The 21,468-nt window shown below is 38.3% G+C and overlaps 1 protein-coding gene across 40 annotated transcripts in view; it reads left to right on the plus strand.

The window, feature by feature from the left end:
- Nucleotides 1-20,776, plus strand: part of PBRM1 (polybromo 1) — a 100,718-nt gene extending 79,942 nt beyond the window's left edge. For 18 of the 40 annotated variants that reach the window (XM_031470502.2, XM_031470499.2, XM_031470492.2 and 15 more), the window contains 8 exons: nucleotides 4,266-4,449; nucleotides 5,016-5,226; nucleotides 5,848-6,049; nucleotides 9,415-9,579; nucleotides 12,939-13,094; nucleotides 16,087-16,157; nucleotides 16,269-16,485; nucleotides 17,943-20,776. In XM_031470502.2, coding sequence (XP_031326362.1) covers nucleotides 4,266-4,449; nucleotides 5,016-5,226; nucleotides 5,848-6,049; nucleotides 9,415-9,579; nucleotides 12,939-13,094; nucleotides 16,087-16,157; nucleotides 16,269-16,485; nucleotides 17,943-18,115 — 1,379 coding nt within the window. In that variant the 3' untranslated portion in view covers nucleotides 18,116-20,776. The remainder of the gene's footprint in view (nucleotides 1-4,265; nucleotides 4,450-5,015; nucleotides 5,227-5,847; nucleotides 6,050-9,414; nucleotides 9,580-12,938; nucleotides 13,095-16,086; nucleotides 16,158-16,268; nucleotides 16,486-17,942) is intronic. The other 22 variants (XM_031470511.2, XM_031470513.2, XM_031470514.2 and 19 more) reach the window with 3 other exon arrangements.
- Nucleotides 20,777-21,468: the final 692 nt, after the last annotated feature.

Here is a 21,468-nt window from a genome sequence, read left to right on the forward strand (position 1 = left end):
ACCCATCATGTTTATAGCTGAAAGACAGTATTATAAAGATGTCAGTTCTCCCCAAGTTGATATATAGATTCATTGCAGTTCCAATCAAAATCCATTAGGTGTTTTTAATTTTTTTTATCCTTTATTAAATGAGGCCTCCTAAACTCATGTCTTTTCCCTATGTTTTGGGGACCTGGTAGGAACCTCAAGTCAGGGTAGAGACAACACATCCATTCCAGGGCCACTAGTCATTTTTACTCTTTAGTTGTGAGGAGAAATTTTACCTTTTCCAAATCCCCATTTTTTCCTTCTGTGAAATATGGAAAATATTAACTGTCCCTTCTCTGAATTGAAAAGCCTTGGGATTATATAAGTGAAGTGAGGTGTAGGTCCACGTCAGTGATAATAATGATAGCTATTTTAAGCTTCTAAAATGTTTCTGACCTTTTTTTTACGTGTTTTACATTTTTTGCATGTAAATGTTTAATAAGTAGTTAGCTATGAACACTCCTGTTAAGGTCAAGAGCAAAATAGGAATGTCCTTGTTGTTGTTCTGAAGGCTCTAGCCAGCACAGTCAGAAATAAGAAACAAATCTCAAATAAGGAAATTGAGGAGATGAACATTCAAGAGAATCAACCAGGAAATCATGGCACATAATAAAAGAAGATGGTTGAGTATAAAATTAATAACAAATTAGTTGCCTTAAAAGATTCAATAATAATAAAAAGATAAAATTACCTTGGAATATATTTGACAAGATATGTGCCACATCTCTATAAAGAAAGTTTCTTATGCTACATTTAGTGCATTTAAAAAGGTATGCTTGAACAAATTGAAAAGCATATCATGTGCTTGAATAAGAAGTCTCAGCATCATAAAGATGTCCATTCTCCCTAAGTTAATCTTTAATGTGATCTCAATAGACATACCAATAGGAATTTTCTTGTGAGGAATTTGAGACTGAATAAACTGATTTTTTCAATCATGTCAAATAAGAAACAAAAACCAGGAAAATTCCGTAAAACATAGTGAGGGGGGGTGTCTATCTTTACAGATACTAAAACATAACATTACTGACCCAAACTTGAGTCCACCTACTGCAATAAAGCCAGTCTCCTGACACCCAGTTGTGGTGAACAAGTGCAATGTTTATTGCAGGTCACCAAGCAGGGAGTTGAGGCAGCTGGTGCTTAAAAGACCCAACTCCTTGATGGATTTCAGGGAAAGGTTTTTAAAGACAGGGTGAGGGTTTCAATTTTAAAAAAAAAAAGACGGGGTAAGGAAGAGGGTTGTGGGGTATATAGTCAGCTCATGGACATTCTTCTGACTGGTTGGTGGTGAGGTGGTTGGGAGTCAACATCATCAACCTTCTGGTTCCAACCAGTCGGGGGTCTATGCGCTTGTGGGCAGCATACAGATAACTTTCCACCTGGTGTTACACCTCTGCAAAACAGCTCAAAGGGAATGGCGCAGAATATTGTCTGTAGCCCTTGAGGAGAAACTAAAGGTCCTTAACTTTGTTTAATGGCCAAACTATTATTTTGTCTTGTTTGACTGTTTTCCCTTCTTTCTGTATTTTTCTCCCTTCTCTGATTAAATTTATTCTTTGAAACTCCAGAAAGGCCTAGGAGGCAAAGATTTTCTACAGATAAAAGGCAGGCGGAGGACATGGGGAGATCTGACCCAGGAAGACCCCATAAGGCCCTGCTTGGTTACAGTAACACTATAATAATTTAAGTTGTTTATGATTTACAAGTAAACATTATTTGAACAGAATAGAAAGTTTAACAGTAGACTCAGATATAATTTAATTTATGATAAAAGTGGCATCCCAGGTAAGCGGGAAAAGATGGATTTTTCTCAAAGTAGTATTTAGATGCTAGTAGCTATTTGGAAAAAGTATCCATTCCTTACATAAACTTCAAAATAAATTCCCAGATAAATAACAGGTTTAAATGAACATAAAATGAAGTAATAAATACACCAAAAGAAGTGACGGGGTAGAAATTTTTATAATCTTTGACATAAAACCTAGAACCTGTACAAGAAAAGATTGGTAAATTCAACTGTGTAAAAGGTTAAAATGTTTGCGTAACCAAAACTGGCAGAAGCAAAGACAAATGACAACTCTGAGAAAATATTTGCAATGTATATCATAGACAAAGATCAAATTTCCCTCATATGTGAGCTCCTATAAACAATTAGGAAAAAAGATTAACATCCAGTAGGAAAATGGGCGGAGATTAAGAGAGAGCAGAGAAATGTTACCAGTGGGTCTTAAAAGAAAATAATGTACAAACTCAGCCAATAGAGAAATGCAAATTAAAACTACCCATATGCTGCTTTTTTTTTTTAATTACCTGTCAAATTGTCAAAGATTCGTATGTTTGTTACTAGTTGAGAAGAATATAGGGAAGTGGCATTTGCCCACTTTGTGGTGGGTTTATGAATCAGCATAACCTCTATGGAAGGTAATTTGATAATACCTATAAAAATTAAAGTGTACATACCCTTTGACCCAGCTTTTGTACTTACAGAAATTTATACCTCAGATGTATTCATCCATGTACAAATTGATACATGTCTATATCAACATTGTGTTGCTTCAGTGGGAGAGCAAAAATTTGGAAACAACCTAAATATCCATCAGTAGGGAACTAGTTGAATAAATATATTTATACTAGCAGTGCTCCTCAAGATATATTATTTTGCAACAGAATTTAGGTATAAAACAGTATGTGATATGCTGCCATTTGTAATTGTGTGTGGTAAACATACCATGAAATGCAACCTTTTAACCATTTTCAACTGGACAATTCCAGTAAGTCCATTGACAGTATTTTGCAACCATCACTACTATCTATTTCTAGAACTTTTCATCATCCCAAATAGAAACTCTATACCCATTAAGCAATAACTACCCATTTCCGCCTCTTCCAGCCCCTGGTAAGCACTGTTCTACTTTCTGTGTCTGAATTTTGCCTGTTCTAGGCCCCTCATATAGATAGATGCAAAATTTGTCCTTATGTGTCTGGTTCATTTTACTCAGCATAAATTAAAAGTTCTCAAGGTTCATCCATGGTGTAGCATGTATCAGAATTGTATTCCTTTTTAAGGCTGAATAGTATTGTATGTATATATAACATTTTGTTCATTCACCTGCTGATGCACATTTGGGTGGTTTCTACCTTTTGGCTATTGTGAATAATACTGCTGTAAACATTGGTATGTGAGCATCTGTTTTGAGTCCCTGCTTTCAGTTCTTTGGGATGTATACCTAGAAGTAGAATTGCTAGATCATATCACAACTCTGTTTAACTTTTTGAGAAAATGCCAAATTGTTTTTCACAGCAGCTATACTATTTTTACATTTCCACCAGCAATATACAAGGGTTCCAAACTCTCCACATCCTTGCTAGCACTTGTTATTTTGTGGGGGGTTTGTTTGCTTGCTTTGTTTGGCTTTTTTCCCCTTTATAACAGCTATCTTCATGAATATAAAGTGTTATTTCGTTTCAGTTTTGATTTGCATTTCCCTAATGACTAAAGATGTTGAGCATCTTTTCATTAACTTATTGGCTATTTGTATATGTTCTTTGGAGAAATGTCTATTTAAATCCTTTGCCTGTATTTTAATGGAGTTACTTGTATTGTTATCATTGAGTTGTAGGAGTTCTTTATATATTCTGAATATTAGATTCTTACCAGAGATATAATTTGCAAATATTTTCTTCTTATGTGTTGTCTTTGTGTCCTTTGAAGCTCCAAAGTTTTTAATTTTGATGAAGTCCAGTTTACCTTTATTTTCTTTGGTTGCTTGTGATTTTGATGTCACATTTATGGAACAATTGCTTAATAGAAGGTCACAAAGATTTACACCTATGTTTTTCTTCTAAGAGTTTTGTAGTTAATAGTTCTTACATTAAGGTGTTTGATCCATTTTGAATTAACTTTTGTTTATGGTAGATGGTAAGCTTCTAACTCCATTTTTACATGTGGAAATCCACTTGTCCCAGCAATAGCTGTTAGAGACTGTTCTTTCCCCCATTGAATTGTCTTGACACCCTTGTTGAAAATTAACATAAAACCCAATTGTATGGGTTTATTTCTAGATTTTTAATTTTACTCCATTGATCTATATATCGTTATGCCTGTGTATAGCCTTTAAATCTTCTAACTTTTGAATCATGTGAATATATTAATTCAAAAATAATATGACTTTAAAATAATTGTTAGCTATGACCAGAGTTTACTCCTTTAATTTCTCTCCAATTTTCTCTTTCAGGAAAGTGTGCTGTATTGTCATTCAAGGACTTCCTCTCCTGCAGGCCAACTGAAATACCAGAAAATGACATTCTGCTTTGTGAAAGCCGCTACAATGAGAGTGACAAGCAGATGAAGAAGTTCAAGGGACTGAAGAGGTTTTCACTCTCTGCTAAAGTGGTAGATGATGAAATTTATTACTTCAGGTAAACTTGAAAAATTAAGGCAGAAAGAGCACTTCAGTTCCTAATAGTAAAATTGATATCAAAACAGCATAGTCCAGGGTAGGTTTTTTGGTTTGTTTTTTTTTAATTAGGTCTTAAACTAAAGCAGTATACATTTCAAATAGAAAATATTAATTCATTTAGAGATTAAAGGAAAATCATCATCTGCTGAGACGTGGTAACTGCTGTAATAGTCCTTTTGGTGTAGACTTCGGTAATTATAACGTGGAGGCAGAAATCCTTGGTTCTGGGACACAGCCTGTCTATTAAGAGATTGCGCAGTTCCTCAAACTATGAAAATTCTTTTTACTATGTATAGGCAACTAGATCCCAATTTTGGATCCAGTGCCTTTGTGGGTATTGAGCAGAATCCTTTAAAAACAAGCATTTGTAAGTAGGTGTGACTTTGTAAGTGCACGTTTTGATTCTTTAGTGGATATTGCAGATTGCAGGAAGTTGTTTCTAGATATTAAGGCAGAGCATTGCATTCTGATCGATTCTGCAATAATGTTAGCTGATTTCATTTTATTTTATGTCACTTCTTTTAGAAAACCGATTGTTCCTCAGAAGGAGCCCTCACCTTTGTTGGAAAAGAAGATCCAGTTGCTAGAAGCTAAATTTGCTGAGTTAGAAGGTGGAGATGATGATATCGAGGAGATGGGAGAAGAGGATAGTGAGGTCATTGAGCCTCCTTCTCTACCTCAGCTCCAGACTCCCCTAGCCAGTGAGCTGGACCTCATGCCCTACACACCCCCACAGGTGAAGGTGACAAGTTCCGGTTACTTATCTCATTCCCAGCTTTGGTTTGCAGCAGATTCAAATTAAGAAGTAAAGAGATATCTAGCTCCTACATTATGTGACCATCAACCTAGAATTCTACAGGAAGGAACAGATTATTTTTCCTTTCTCGGTGCTATTAATAATTTAAAATTTAATACCTTATTTAAATTTCATAGGTACCTGTTTTTAATGGCAAGTTTAATTAGAAAGCTCACCTTGCCTTGTATTAAAAACAATGAAGAACTGCATCTCCTGTTACTCTAGCTTTTATTACTCATATCTTTTTAGTCTCTCCTTTAAGACCTCATCTTCTGGTTGAGGTGCTCCTGGTATTTTTTTCTCATTCAGAATTTTCTCAAGACTTAATTGTGAGGTCACCATTACAGATTGCAGTCATGGAATTTAGTGAAACTTTCATTTATTTCTTATATGGTAAGAGGCAAGGAAGAGCTGTGTTTTGAACAGGAAAATGGCCAGCTATAAACTGAACATGTCTATAAAACAGTAGCTGTTAAATCACATGTTCCTGGGTTCCAGAAACTTTGAGCAGTTAACCAAATGCAGTGTTCTGATGCACTATAAGAGCTTTCTGTCTTACAGTCTACCCCAAAGTCTGCCAAAGGCAGTGCAAAGAAGGAAGGCTCCAAAAGGAAAATCAACATGAGTGGCTACATCCTGTTCAGCAGTGAGATGAGAGCTGTGATTAAGGCCCAGCACCCAGACTACTCTTTTGGGGAGCTCAGCCGACTGGTGGGGACAGAATGGAGAAACCTTGAGACAGCCAAGAAAGCAGAATATGAAGGTAAATAGAGCCTAGGCACAACTGTCTTCGGCTTTCTAAGCAAGGGGGAGTTTTCAGCAATGCACGTGCATAGACAGGTTTTACTCTCTTGTTCTTACCACTTGCACATGAACTTTGTGTTGGGGACTGTCTCAAATGGCTCCCATCCAGCAGTTTAAGTGTCAGCCTTGTCCTGACTGAGCAAGCGCTGCCTCTGACTTGGCCTCTGATGCTGGTGTGGTTTTTTTTTCCCCCAAAAGTTTTCAAATATTTTGCTATTAAGAATTGCATGATTTTCTTCTTTCATTGAGTCCTGTAAGCTACACATGTGTTGAGCTGGGGAATGATTTTGTACAAGGATGTTAAATATAATTTTGGTTAAAATTCATCCGAAAGGGGGCTTTCAAAATCAGTGATCTTCTATTACGGCTCTTGATAAGCCATATGTATAAACTCCAGACTGAGGCTTGGCTGAAGCGCTTGGTTTCCTAGGCCATTCCTGGCCTGTGTCGTGTCTGCATCCATAGCTACTTTTAAGTAAGGTACTTGGGTTCTCTTTGATAAAGCTCAACTGCCTTCATTTTCCTGTTCTCTGTGATTACATTATTTTGGGTTACAAACTATCATTCAAGGATTTGGTGGTTCTTAGCCACTAGGGACAATTAGTTAACAGAGATTTTGGGGTTTTTTGTTTTTTAGCATGTCAGGTATGACTTTAACAAAGAAATGAATAGTAAACATTAGATTAGGCAGGACTGTTGCCCTTACAGCTGTACTACTTTTTCCATTTGGAGTTGTATATTTTATTTTGCCAGTTTAAAGCCTCTCTCAACGATTGACCACATCGATCATCATTATTCTTCTTGGCTGGGTCCAAATCCATTATTTTCCAGCCAACATAAAGAAATTAATTGTTAAGGCTGCCTCCTTCATTAAAGTTTATGGAGTTTCCAAAGAAACTCTTTTAAAAAAAAAATTATTCCTTTCACTTATTACAGTTAGTTGAAAATTATCTGACAGGCTTCCCCAAGGATCTTCTGCAGAACCCTAATCCTACAAGATGCTCAGCCAGAAAATATCTGTGGAAAAACCAGTTTGAGAAGCACTCCATACACTCTCTCTCTTGGAAACTTACATTGCATATTGCCTTTAATATCTTTAACCTTGTAGTACAGAACCTATTTTTCTCAGCTGGCTTTTCCTGAAACTTGATCAGGTATTCATATAATACCTGCTAATATCTTGAAGAATGAATATTTCACAGAACATTCTTTGAGAAACCCTTGTCAGTTCTGTAAGAACCTAGAACTTTGGAGAGCTTTGATATTTCTAACCTTAGTGGAAGTTAAGACCAGATATATCATTAAGCTGGAGAAATGTTAGAAATGAATCTCACCCCACATAGCTGGAAAGCCTTGTCCAGGACCAGCAGAGCCAGTACTGCATAGCTGGTTATTTAGAGTAGAGCAAACAAGAGTAAGAAATTGTCTGGAGAAAACATAAAAGTAAAAATGCTAGAGCAGAAAAGAGAAGGAGAAATAATGGCTTCTGGGAAGTTCTCTCAAATTCAGAGGGGAGTCTGAAATTCAGTGAGAACCTAGTGAAAGGAGTTATATGACTCAGCAGTGTCTGCCTATGATAGAAAACCTGAACTTTTGGTGTTTTGACCCATTGAATTCAAAACGCAAAGTTTGTAGTTTGGCTGGCTTCATTTAATAATTCTCTTTCCTAAAACAGCCCAGTTGGGCTCCTCCTGGAAGGAACAGGTAGCCAGTTCAATATTCGATTCACAAGGCTGAATTTTTTTTCAACTTTGTTTTTTTTTTTTTTTGCTCTCCCATTTTATTGTGTCATTTGTGTAATGAAAATACTAGAACCAATGTAGGGGTCTAGGTCATCAGTGTTTTTTTATTGATAGTTCAAGGAAATGGGTTGTTCAAATGGCCTTCATCCCTCACGCTCATTGTATGGAGGATCTGTAACCTGGGACAGTGTTAGTGAGTGATGATGAGTCTTTGCAGGCAGCTCTTTCACAGCCAAGGAAGCTTTGACTTGCTTGACTTTCGCTTTCTTATACAAAGGAGGACTGGAGCTGTTGCTTCTTGAGTCTCTTTAAAGCCATGTGACCTCGAACTATTTTTCCCCCTCCTCAGATCAGCCAGTGGAGCCTTTTGAATTCCCTGTTGGAGGGTTAATGCGTGGCAGTTGGAATGTGGTGCCAGGAATCAGGGCCACAGGTTGCTGGTTCTCTCTGTATATTGGACAAGTCACTACCTGTCTCCCAGCCCCTGTTTGCCCATCTGAGGAGTGGAGAGGATTTCCTATTTATGAACGGTGAAGCAAAATAAACCCTGTATGGTGGGAGCTTTGGGAATGCACATTTCTAGAGTTCTCTAGTAATTACTGGCTACTGGTTACTGGCTATGGAGATGCAGACAGAGTAGCTCAAAAGAGTGAGGGGTGTAGCAGGGATGTTCCACAGCCCATAACTGGCACAAACAAATGCTCCGCTTGCATTTTGGTTGAAATAAGTATGAATTCTGGAACTTTTGCTGATTTAGGATGATTTATGGTCAGTATTGAACTGCTCAGCTTCAGGAAACCTGGTTCTTTCAATACATTGTCCATTGCTTCATATGTGTGTGTGTGTGTATATATATATATACACACACACATATATATATATATATTATATATATATATAAAATTCCCTGCTTCTGATGACTGTAGCCTGGAGTATTATGCATTTTTTTCCCTTGGGGTTTATTAAACATGACCTCTATGCTTCATTAGAATATACAAATTAGCGTTTATTTTCCCTAAAACCTTGAGGAGGCAGTAAGCTACTTTTCCCTTACAGAGTTAATTTTCTTCAGCTGCTAAACCCCATGACACTAATGACAAGAGTCCTCAAATCTTAGTAAAATTGGGTGCAAGGAATCAGGAAAATATAGTAAGTAACAATTGTGCCAAAAATTATAATGGGCCATGGAATTGCTTCATGTTGAAATTATAAATAATTTATAATGCTATTAATACTAGAATAATGGTAGCGCTTCTCATCTTCAGGGTGCCTTGTGAGATTAACCGCGTTGGTTACTCTGGTGACGTGTTTAAATAAAACCTGTGCTTTCTGAATGTGTGTTGCAGTCTTAACATTCTTGAAATCTTTGCAGACCAGTTCTCAAGATGGGATAGGAAAGCTGGACTCTAGGTTACCAAGTGAAATCGGCCCGACTCCTCCTGTGTTGAGACTAGTCATCTACTGTTCCTTCCATTGAGACAGAACTGTTGCCTGTGTTTTAACTAGTCCTGTTGAATGCAATGGATGGTATTTTGAATTCCTGGGTTAAAAACAGAATTGAAAATCTGAAATGCCTTTACAGAGCGGGCAGCTAAAGTTGCTGAGCAGCAGGAGAGAGAGCGAGCAGCACAGCAACAGCAGCCGAGTGCTTCTCCCCGAGCAGGCACCCCTGTGGGGGCTCTCATGGGGGTGGTGCCACCACCAACACCAATGGGGATGCTCAATCAGCAGTTGACACCTGTTGCAGGTAAAAACAGGAGCTAAGACCATTTTTTTCCACTTTAAGAAATTCCTTCATTTTTTTTTTTCTCCAACAAGGAGTAGGCCACAGACTCTAGACTTTTCTCATGACAGATTCAAAATTTGAAGTCATCCATGTTGTCCTTAATATCGCCTTTCCCATATGGGCAATGCCTCCCCTCTGCCCCAGAAACGGGCCCTGGGCCCAACCCTGGAAATTGGTAGGGAACAGCTCTTCCCTGGCTGTGGGCATGGTCTGGCGATATTCTCCACCTGAGACTGCTCTTGAGAGAGCGCTATAGCAGGAAATAAAAACAGATCCTGAATTCTGTTCCAGAGGGACTCCAAGAGAAAACCCAAAACTAGTCTTTAGGTGATGGTGATTTTCCCGTCTCATTCCAGTATTCAGTTTGCCTTGTTCTGCTGCAGCCATCCTTAAAAGACTGACCATTTAAAAGGATTTTTGACAGTGAATTATAAATCCTTTCTTGGTCACCAATGTGCATGACTGCCTAATGGAATACAAAGTCCTTATTCAATTCATTGTGCCCACTCTGTAATGCTTTTCTATTTAATTACATTAAACTGCATTTTCTGTTAGTATCCCAGTCACATATTTTTTAAAAAAGAAAAGAAAATGATGAATGTGGTTTGCTTGTGTGTGTTGTCTCTGGTTCTGGTAGCCATAGAAAATTTGGCCATTCTTGATTGAATATCCTTGTCTGATGTGTCTCCAATGAGTAGCCGGTGGACCACTTCTCGGATCCCTCCTTTGTGATCTCTCTCAGCCTGGTGAGGTCCATTCAAGCCACCTGTGTTTCTTCTTAAGCAAACAGTCTGACCTCTTTTTTGCAGGGAGTCTAAGATAATGTTGTTCAAGGCAGGCTCATTAGGATGCTGTTTTTGGTTTTGCTTTTTTTAATTTGCTTTTTAAGGCAGAGTAGCATAGGATAACTTTTCCATTGTCGCTCCTACCTTTTGTGATGGCAAGTTCTCAAATGCACTGTCGCTGAATTCAGCAGTTGCACTCGCCAGAGCACATCTGAATCATGGCTTTTCAGTACTTTCAGTATAACTGATGTTGATCTAACAAATCTCATAATCGCCTGCTCTATTCCATGGCCCATTTTGGTTAATGGGGTTCCAGAGGTTTTTAGAAATCAGGCCTTAAACATGGGGACTTTGAAAGTTAGAATTCCCTCATTGACATTCTGTTTTGTTCTATTTGATATGTGGTATTGTAGCACTGTGCCCTTGACTAAAAAGCCCAGGGACACATTCATAAAACAAATTCAAACAGCTAAAAACATTAAAAAAAAAACAGCAGCTGCAGCATTTTAGCTCCCTGTTGGGGAATAACGTCATAGAGCTCTGTTGGGTGAGGAGGGTGGGCCCCCTTCAAGAAAGCCTTTGGCTCCATTATTAAGCACGTGCTGCCCAGACTTCTGGGCCCTAGGAGTGAAGGGCAAGCATTCTCTACAGTAACCAGTCTGTTCCACAATAGGAACTTCACAGCTAAGAGGGTGATTTTTCATGGGTTTACAGGTTGCATAGGGCCTAAGTCTTAGCCTTGTTGCTGTCTGAGCCCAGCTTTGCTTACAAGCATTGAAGCTCATTTGAACACATGTGACTGGGATAATAAATGCCAAAGTACAGTTTAATGAAGACAACTGTCATGTCTTTCGGTTCTTAATAATTTCTTCAAGCACAGCCCATGAAGGCTGCGTTCAGATGGGCTTTTGTAATTGAAAGCAAAGCCTCCTAACATTCTTAAGTCCCACCTACTTATCCCTAAAAGCTCTATCTAGTGGTGTGGTTAAAGAGCAGTTTGGTAGTATTGGATCTCATGTTTAAGATGATGGTGTCTGTTCAAAAGCAGTTTTTACTCTCAGCTCTTATTTTTAAAAAATGAACCTCATAATCTTTTTTTACATATAGAGGTATTATTTAAATTTTGTTTTATTGGTCTGTGTAATTGTAAGTTTTTTTAGTCAGCTTAGAAATGATGAAGCGAGCTGAATCAATCTCAGAATTTTGAGTAATTTTATAGCTTCAAAAGACTAAACTTTTATAAATAAATACCTTTCAACTAATTATTCAGGGAAAATCAGAGTAAAATTCTTAGAATCTGGAGTTTTCCACTGTTTCCCAGAGTCCCTCTGCAAAGAATATTATATAAAAATGAGGTTTGGCACCAATCCCTCAACCCTGCATTTGTGCAACAAGCTGTGATCAAAGGTGATTGCATTTTAGGGGGAGTCTTGTGTTTTGTTCATTGTGATCATTCCAAGTCCCAGAAAAATCAAGTTGTTTTTCCTAAAAAATGTCATGTGGCTTTAAAGTTGTTTTGATAGGTGAGTCTTTGACATTTTGAAATTATTTTCGTCCTTTAACTCTTTTTGCCAAAAATACTTGTTTCTTGAAACTCTTCCCTAGCCAGCAGAAAATATTTTGTGTTGTGAAATGCACTTTGAAAATAAAGGTATTAAAAACCTCTGTTCACAGAAATTCTGTACCTCATTTAAAATGTTCCCTGTTAACTGAAGGTTTATGTGAGGACATTTGTGAGCTTGGAGACAATGATGACAGTTGGCATTTTCTCATGTCAGCAGAGCCTGATTCTCCAGCCGTTCCTCCTAAGGTCTACATGCAGGCTGCTGAGTGACCTGGGCTTAGGTTGGCTTGGGAAGGTTTAGGCTTTATCTTTATTTTATCATGTTTTGAGATCTAAAGATGAAAAATCATTCATTGTGATGGCTCTTCACTGTTCCCCAGCTCAAGCCCGAGCATGATCCATTCTTACCTGCAGTGGAGGTCTGGAAGGGAGGAGGAGTGGATATAGAAGACTTGAAAAATTTTTGCCCACCTCCCGCATGCTGGAGAACCATGCTTTGTGATCAGGGCTGTCCGCCTCATTTCCCTCCATTCCAGTTTCCCCTCATGTGTACCCATGATAGGCATATGAGTGTGGGCAGAGTGGAATGATGGTTTATACTGTTCAATAGAATTGCAGTCGGCAGAACTGGTCACCCTGTTTGAACAGCTTGCAATAATATTGACCTTGGGAAGGCTGTTACTAGAACTCTTTATTATTATTTAACTGAAAACATGCAGCATATTTATCCCAGGGAAAATAACTACAAATAATAATATACTAAGTACTAATATATCCAGAAATGTTGTATTTCATATTTGTAACTTTCTATTTTGTTCATTATTGCAACAAAATAATTGCACTAATTGCCGTTATATCATGCAATACTAAGGGCGCTTTATTCATTAAGTAGTGCATGTGGGGGGTTTGTTATTACTTAGGTCATGTTGCATGTTAATGATGCATGTCTGAAATTTGTTGTGTCCTTCAAGGCATGATGGGTGGCTATCCGCCAGGCCTTCCACCTTTGCAGGGCCCAGTTGATGGCCTTGTTAGCATGGGCAGCATGCAGCCACTTCACCCTGGGGGGCCTCCACCCCACCATCTTCCGCCAGGTGTGCCTGGCCTCCCAGGCATTCCACCACCGGGTAAGAACTTCATCCTCATTCACTCATTAATCTCATCTTCATATTCTCTTTTTCCTCCTTCAGCCAGTTGTTCCAGGAGGTACCTGCTGCCCATGTGGGCAGGCTTTTCCTCACTGAGAATCTCAGGGATGTCAGCAGCAGGGCCTGTCCTGTGCGTTGAGCAGGTGGCTTAGCATCTGTGCCCTTGGGCACCTGGCTGCCTAGCAGCAACAATACAGGACACATGGCAGAAACCAGACTTAGCAGACCAAGGGGCAGGAGGCGTACTCTAAAATCACGCAAACAATTTGACAAATGTTCAGAAAGCCAAACAGCCTGGAAGGTCATGCTGTGCTCTCTTCATCAGTGAATGAGGTTTCCCAAATTGCTAGTTGAGAATGAGTCACATATAAACAACAGTTTTTGCTCCTGAGTGCATTTCTTCCTTCCTCTGCTTCAATTCTTATCTCACAAGTACTTTTGTAGAGTCCCTGCTCCATCTCTTGCTTTTCAGACAGCCCTTCTAAGGGGAATGCAGCGTTGCTAATGTCGAACTCTTTAGAAATCCTTCAGTCATTCCTTCTAGGAACAAAAAAAGTGGGAGAGAACAAATTCGCACTGAACTAGTTTTTTGTATCTGAGTCCCCAAAGAAGCATGACATAACATTTTAAAGAACAGCATAGCCCACCCTACTAACTGTAGACACTGGTTTGTCAACAGAAGCTCAGAAGTTACTGCATATAGAAACATAAATGGAGTCCAGAAATAGCTACAGTTTGATTTTATAATTAATTAGCAAGCTGAAAGATTATTATGAAAGGAAAAGCACCAATTCCTATATTAATTGCTATCATATGCAAAAGAACTGACCCTTAGCCATAATCTAGTTGGAAGGAATGTGACTTGAAATAGCATGGCCCATTATCCAAAATATTAGCTTAAGATCCGGCCCAGATGATAAAATGTAGAAATGTTAGATTCGCTTACAACAGTACTACACCTACTAATCCTAGGATTGTAAAGAGTCCCAAACAATACTTCAGAGGGTGTAACTAGCAGTGTGTAGGATGAGGGAACCTGGTGACTTGGCCTAGAGCCTCCAGTGACACTCTTTGTGATGTGAGTACTGCTTAGAGAATGGCCACAACTCCAGCGAAGTGTTTGATCCAGACATAACCTGTGGGAGGGAATGTTTGTGGGAGTGGGCGCTTCGTTACAGAAATGGTGACCTGTGTGTGAGTTGCTGTTGCAGCAGATGTCAATCATAAAATTGGTGTGCCCCTGTGGCAAGTAGAGTTGGCCTTAATTCTGTGCCCTCTCCCCTTGGAATAGAGTATCTGACTGAGCAGTCAGACTAGGTTGGAGTTGCCTTCTAGGTGCGTGTGGTATTCAGCAGGAGCCACACCTAAGGCTAGTACCCTCTAGATAGCAGGTCTTTTGGTGGCCATTAGGGAGCAGCTATATCCCTTTCCCCTTTCTTCAGATTCTAAATTGCATTTGAGGGAAGCACAACACACCTGATGATAGGGAGACAGGGAAGAACTCTTCTTAGTGTCTGCACATGCACAAGTCTGATCAGGCTTTAAGGAGAGGAGGATTCAGTGAGCTCCTCTGGTGACTCTGCCCACATTCTCACTGGCTGCTCCCTGGCATGGCATTTGTAGAAAGAGGAAGCATAGCGGGTTGGTTGCTTGGTTGCTGATTTATTGGTGCTGCCCTGCAAAGGTTGACACAGGCAGTTCAGTGAGGCCCACTGAGGTGGGTGAGTATCCTGGAGTGGGCAGGGGTTAATGATATGTTGCTGGAGCAGTTGCTTATGCACCACAACCTCTTCACTCATTCACAAATAATCATTAGGATCCTACTATTGTGACCCAGTACCTTTCTGGGCCCTTGGAATATAAAAATCCCTGCTTTGTCAACAGAAAGCTTGTTTTCACTTATTTTCTCTCTAACAAATGTCTAATACTTCTCAGAAGTGATATTTAGCAGTTCTGAACCTTAAAATAGTGGGCTGGTTCTGCCTGGTCAAAATACCAACATTTTGAATCCAGAGAAACTATGGGATGTAAAATTAGCTCCTCTTGATCCTTCTGTGCAGCCAGCTGGACTTATTTAAGGTTTAACCAGTTCACCAGGGTTTCGGCTGTAGTTAGTTAGTTTTTAACGAATTGAATCTCTTGCCTATTTCTCTGTTTTATGAGAATAGGAACTGGACAGTCCTGAGATTAAAATAGCCCCAGACACTAAATTTAGGACATCCCATTATTATCATCTGGTACCTGTGAGACAGAAATTGCTTCTGAGGAGTCACCAAGGAAAGTTTATACATAGTACAAATATAGTAGGACCATGAAATCTTTCTCTTCCCTTTGTCATTTTGCATTTGAAGTGATAGCACTAAAGCTGCTCTGCTTCCAGATGACCCCTTTTCAGAGTGCTGCGCTATCAGATGGCAGTGTCCTCTGTGAACATTAGCAACCCCAGTTAGAACCAGAGGTGCTGTGCTGCTGGCCTGGGAGGGGACAGCCTCCACAAAGGTCATCTAACTGTGCACTTGTGCAGCCCCTACCCTCGTGTCCCCATTGTCCTAACACACTACATATAGCTGAGCCTGGTGCCATGCCATTACTGCTGAAATTAAACATGGGTTTCAGTTGCAGGAAAATGTGTTGTCAAAAGAAAATTCCTTGAAAATAGAGGTGTGTTCTGACTCTAGGTTACCTAAGGAAATACTAGAATTTTATGCAGTGTTCAGATAATTTCTAAGCCATGAATAATTAGTGTACATCTGACAAATTGTACTAGCTTTGTCCTTAAAATATCTAAAAAAGGAAAGACTATGAATTTTCTATATAAGTGCTGCATCTTGGGTGTTTAGGGTTCCCATCCACAAAGACTCAAGGGTAGGGATCATAGGTTTGCATTATAAATAGCTTTTCTTATCAGACAGTAGTTTTTCTGTCTTCTCAACCCAGAGCCTCTAATTGTGCCTATAATTCTGAATCATAGGTGTGATGAACCAAGGAGTGGCCCCTATGGTAGGGACTCCAGCACCAGGTGGAAGTCCATATGGACAGCAGGTGAGCCTCCAAGTTGGATTTTCTAGGACTCGACAGAATTCAAGTTATTCTCTTTCTCAGAGCATGTGCCAAGTATGTTTTTCCCTCACCATGTGGTCTGTGCTCTTTCAGGTAGGAGTTTTGGGGCCTCCAGGGCAGCAGGCACCACCTCCATATCCTGGCCCACATCCAACTGGCCCCCCTGTCATACAGCAGCCTACAACGCCCATGTTTGTGGCTCCCCCACCGAAGACTCAACGGCTTCTCCACTCAGAGGCCTACCTAAAATATATTGAAGGACTCAGTGCTGAATCCAACAGTATTAGCAAGTGGGACCAGACCCTGGCAGGTAAGGAGAGTCCTTCTCAAGAAGCCTTTGCTTTATCAAAGGCTTCCCACTGCTATCGGCATATTATATCATAGGATGAATATCCATTTTTCTTATACAGGCATACCTCATTTTATTGCACTTTGCTTTATTACACTTCTCCGATACTGTGTTTTTTACAAATTGAAGGTTTGTGGCAACACTGCTTCGAGCAAGTCTGTCAGCACCATTTTTCCAACAGCATTCGACTCACGTCTTGTCTCTGTCATATTTTGGTAATTTTCATAGTATTTCAAACTTTTTCATTATTATTATATTTGTTGTGATCTGTGATCAGCAGTCTTCAATATTACTATTACAAAAAGATTGTGACTTGCTGAAGGCTCAGGTGATGGTTAATATTTTTTAACAATATAGTCTTTTAAAATTAAGGTGTGTATGTTTTTTTTTAAACATAATGCTATTGCACATTTACTAAAGTATAGCATAAACAACTTTTACATGCACTTGGGAAAAACCAAAAACTTCATGTGACTCACTTTATTGTGGTGATCTGGAACCAAACCTGAGGAATGCCTGTATAAATAAAGTAAGTTGTGAAAAAAATAAAAAATAAAAAAAAATAAAGTAAGTTGTGTATTTAGTTGAAGTGTTTGGATCTTCTTTGTATATTGACATCGCATACTGAAAATGGGTTTTTTTGCTGAGTTTCAGAGCTTAGTTTTGTCATAAACATCAATGCTTAAGTATATTCTGAATTTTGTCAATTATTTTTCAGGCATAGCAGAGATGCATTCGGGTAAATTAAAGATTATATCACCTAAATTTTTAAAAAAGAAAAAAATATTGGAAAACATGTTTCTATTAACCTATCAAGTTATTCATTTAATTCAGCAGGCTTAACATATATTTTCAGTACATACTAAAATAATTTGCCTAGTTTCTGGAAATAAATTTGAAAGTTTCTACTTATTCTTCATTTCTATGCCAAATTTGATAATTTGATTTCTTTTAGGAGTAGTAGGTATGTTTTCCCTTTCTTCACCTTTACCTTTTTAGGAATTTTTATTAATATTGAAGTAATTATGTAGTATCAGGAGGGTCTACAACAAAATAGTAATCAGATCTTTTAAGTGTTTGTGCAACTCTCATGTTCCCATTCTAGTGATCATGTTACATTGTGCAGCTCTTTTGTGAAGTCCTTGTTACAAATTAGATAATCTGGAAAGCATAAAACGAGACATCTTGGCTAGGTAGTCTCATACCTAAGTGAAATAGTTTTCTGAAAACAAGATGCCTAATAAAACAATATAAGAAATTTGCTTGGAAATACTCTGCAGAGTTAAAATTCGTTATATTTAATAAATAATAAATATTTTTAATGTTTTAATAAATCTAACAGACCTTAGGACTAAGGGAAAATTTGTTACCTTAAAATTCCTATTTATATTTCTCTGTCTGCATTTTTTAATTTTCAGCTCGAAGACGTGATGTCCATTTGTCAAAAGAACAGGAGAGCCGCCTACCCTCTCACTGGCTGAAAAGTAAAGGGGCCCATACCACCATGGCAGATGCCCTCTGGCGACTTCGGGATCTGATGCTCCGAGACACCCTCAACATTCGCCAAGCATACAATCTAGAAAACCTTTAATCACATCAATTACATTTCTTTTATAGAAGCATAAAGAGTTTTGTGGAACAGTAGCCATTTTAGTTACTGGGGGTGGGGGGAGGAACAAAGGATGATAATTTTTATTGCATTTTACTGTACATCACAAGGCCATTTTTATATAAGGACACTTTTAATAAGCTATTTCAATTTGTTTTTGTTACATTAAGTTGACTTTATCAAATACACAAAGATTTTTTTGCATATGTTTCCTTCGTTTAAAACTAGTTTCCTAATTGGTTCTATATGTAGACTTGGAGTTTTATCTTTTTACTTGTTGCCATAGAACTGAAACCATCAGAGGTTTTGTCTTGGCTTGGGGTTTTTGTTTTTTGTTTTTTTCTTTTCTTTTCTTTTCTTTTTTTTAATAAAAGAACAAACAAAATGAAAAAAAATCACACACATGCAAGAGTTTACAGATTAGTTTGACAAATGTGAAGTTGGTCTTAGTTTACTTCTTAGAGAGGGGAGTGTACTTGTGTCTGTTTCATGTGCCTAAATATCTTAAGCCAGTTTTGCAAAAACTGTTCCTTACAGGAGAAGTGAAAGGTTGTTAGTTAGGTTATAGATGTTTGACAGACATGGTACATTTGCTCTGTTAACTCAGAAGTCTGAAGTCAGTGCTGTGCATCCTTCTGCAGCTAGTGCATCTCCTGGACACCTGGAGGGAAAGCACTTTTTCTTGTGCTGAGTCAGACACCTGTGGTGTCAGTTACTTTTGCAGAACATATGCACAACCCTGAATTATATTTAGTCTTAGCAGGTAAGTTTAAGGGTACTTTTGATCTATTTATAATGAATTCACAATTTATGCCTATACATGTTAGATGATTTAAACCTTTAAATCTCTTACATTGAAAAACATTGAAGTTCATCTTGAAGAAAGCATTGAGGTGTGCATGGAGGTGGTTTATTTCTAAAAGTAACACCTAACCTAACATAGGGAAGGGAGTGCGTTAACTGTCTATGAGCTGTGTCAGAAGCATACTTGTAAAAGGATAGATTGCCTGCAGACGCAAGTATGATTTAGTATTCTTTATTTCCTCATCAGATGTGGCTTTTTTTTTCTTCTAAGTTTCAGGGTTGTAATTCTCAACCAGAAATTTAAGACTTTCTAAAGTAATTATTAAATTTAGCTTGTGCTTTTGAATTTCAGGAGAAAGGAATCATAACTTAAGAAAATGCTCACTAAAAAGACCGTTACAGATCCCAAACACCTGAGTTTGATGACCCTGTCTCTCTTATATGACCGTAGAAGAAACATTTGGAGCAGTATGTTACACTCAGACAGGTAGAAAGCATCAAACATGGAAGAATATTTCACTCAGCATTTTTGAAACCTGCTTTATTGTAACAAGGTAGTTGCCATCGTGGTGGAGTTTCCACTGTTGTAGGTTGAGAGAGTGACTCTCAGAGGATACTTTTTTCTTTTAATCTGGTATGAATCAATACCTGGATATTTAATTACTATTCTTGCTAAATCATGGTGACAAAAGAGTGTAAAATGAAAAAAAGTCTCTTGTATCTAGATGCTTGAAATACAGGAGGCCCTTGTAACTTAATTGCCTATAGTCAACCACTGAATCCCAATTTGCATGAAGTATTTTAAATCTGAATTTTTTTTTAGTGTATTACGGTGGTATGTCAGTACCTTATTGTTAAACTGAATCAGATAAAGAAATCTTCAGTTCCTGGTTTTTTGGGCCATTGAATCATCATGGACTGTAGAATACAGTCAGATTATTTCTAGACATCCTTGAATTACACCAAAGAACCTGAAATTTAATATTGGTTAAGTTATTTATTTATTTCATGCGCCCATTTTATTTCCCTTTTTAAGGTCTGGATGAGACTTCTTTGGGAAGCCTCTAAAAACTCTTCACTGTGGGCTGTGTGGGGCATTAGAAGCCAGAGCACTCCTCCTCCAGGCTCCTTCCCAGTGTCTATAGAGGCGCTGCAGGTACCAGATCCAGCCAGGGGCTTCCCTAAGGCAGTGCATAGCCAGGCCAGGGGGCCACTAGGCAGGCCCTAATTAAGTTAAAAAAAAAAAAAAACTCTATGTATTTATTTTAGAATCATGTCTTTCTGTATATTAACTTGGAGAATATCAGTTAAAATTTAGTATATAAGATTTGAGGTCCAGCCATCTTCCAAAAAAAGAACCAAAAAAAGAAAAAGGAAAAAAAAAATCCTGACTTAAGAAAGTACAAGTGAACTATAGTTCTTTTCTTTCATGAGTTTTAGGAACTGTGGTGATACGGCTTAGAAAGTATAATGGCCTAGATGTTTTCAAAATGTAAGTTCATGTGGGAAAGAATTTTGTTTATGTGGGGGAAAAAAACCTATAGGTTTAAAATAGTATGTCAGTCGACTGATTTAAAAGGCTCTGAACTGCTTTGTTTTTGAACCCACCCTTCTCTTCCTATGAGGAAGAATTGAGAGGGAACGCTTCTTTGTGTAAAATCTCCAAATTGGTGTTGTTGACTTTTGAACTTGAACATTTTCAGACCTGATTAAAACTTGGTTTATTCTAATTTCTGTATCAAAAGAGGTTTAAGTGATAACTAGTCTTATATTATGTATGTATCATGTTTGTTCATCTAAAGCTTTTTAATCCAAATAAAAATGGAGTTTGCAAAGTGATTTGGATTAACCAGGTTTGGTTGTTCTGTTAAACCTTGTCAGATATTAGTTTCAAGCAGGTTTAATTCCTGCAAACCTTAATTATAGGCTGATAGAGATATAGCTGCCAATTTAAGGGAAGAGAGCTGCTCGGGCAGAGGCAAAAGTCAGCATCCAGATGTTGGTTCAGGCTCAGGCTGCATTAACACAGAAGCTGAATGTAGTCACACTGCAGGCTGAAGTTAAAATTGCAGAAAGTTGCTAATGATAGTGGAAGGAAAGGAAAGCATGTCCTATATCATAAAGCAGTGTAACCCATTTCAGATAGTCAGCTGTCTGTGGCCAAAAGAGACAGGTGGCCCAGATTATGTTTTATCATGCTTATAAGCTCCTAAAACATGACCACACTTTTAACAGAAAGTGTTGGTAAAATCAACCAACTGTTTTCCTCTAACATCACTTTGCAAATCCCTGTGGTTCTGTTCTCCTCTAAGAGTTCAGGGCTGTACTGCCATCTGTGCTCATGAGCATATTTTGAATGATCATGATGTATAGTTAAACATTCCAGCTGAACACTCTGAGCAGTACTAAGTATGACTCTGTTCCTTTTTAGTTTGAAAGTGTGCTAGCTCAGCCGAATGAAAGTTCACCTGGAAAAATAATAGACTGTTTCTATCCCCCAAATACATGTGGAATTCACATCTTGTGGATTG

The sequence above is a fragment of the Camelus dromedarius genome, chromosome 17, assembly GCF_036321535.1.
Source record: "Camelus dromedarius isolate mCamDro1 chromosome 17, mCamDro1.pat, whole genome shotgun sequence".
Lineage (NCBI taxonomy): Eukaryota > Metazoa > Chordata > Mammalia > Artiodactyla > Camelidae > Camelus > Camelus dromedarius.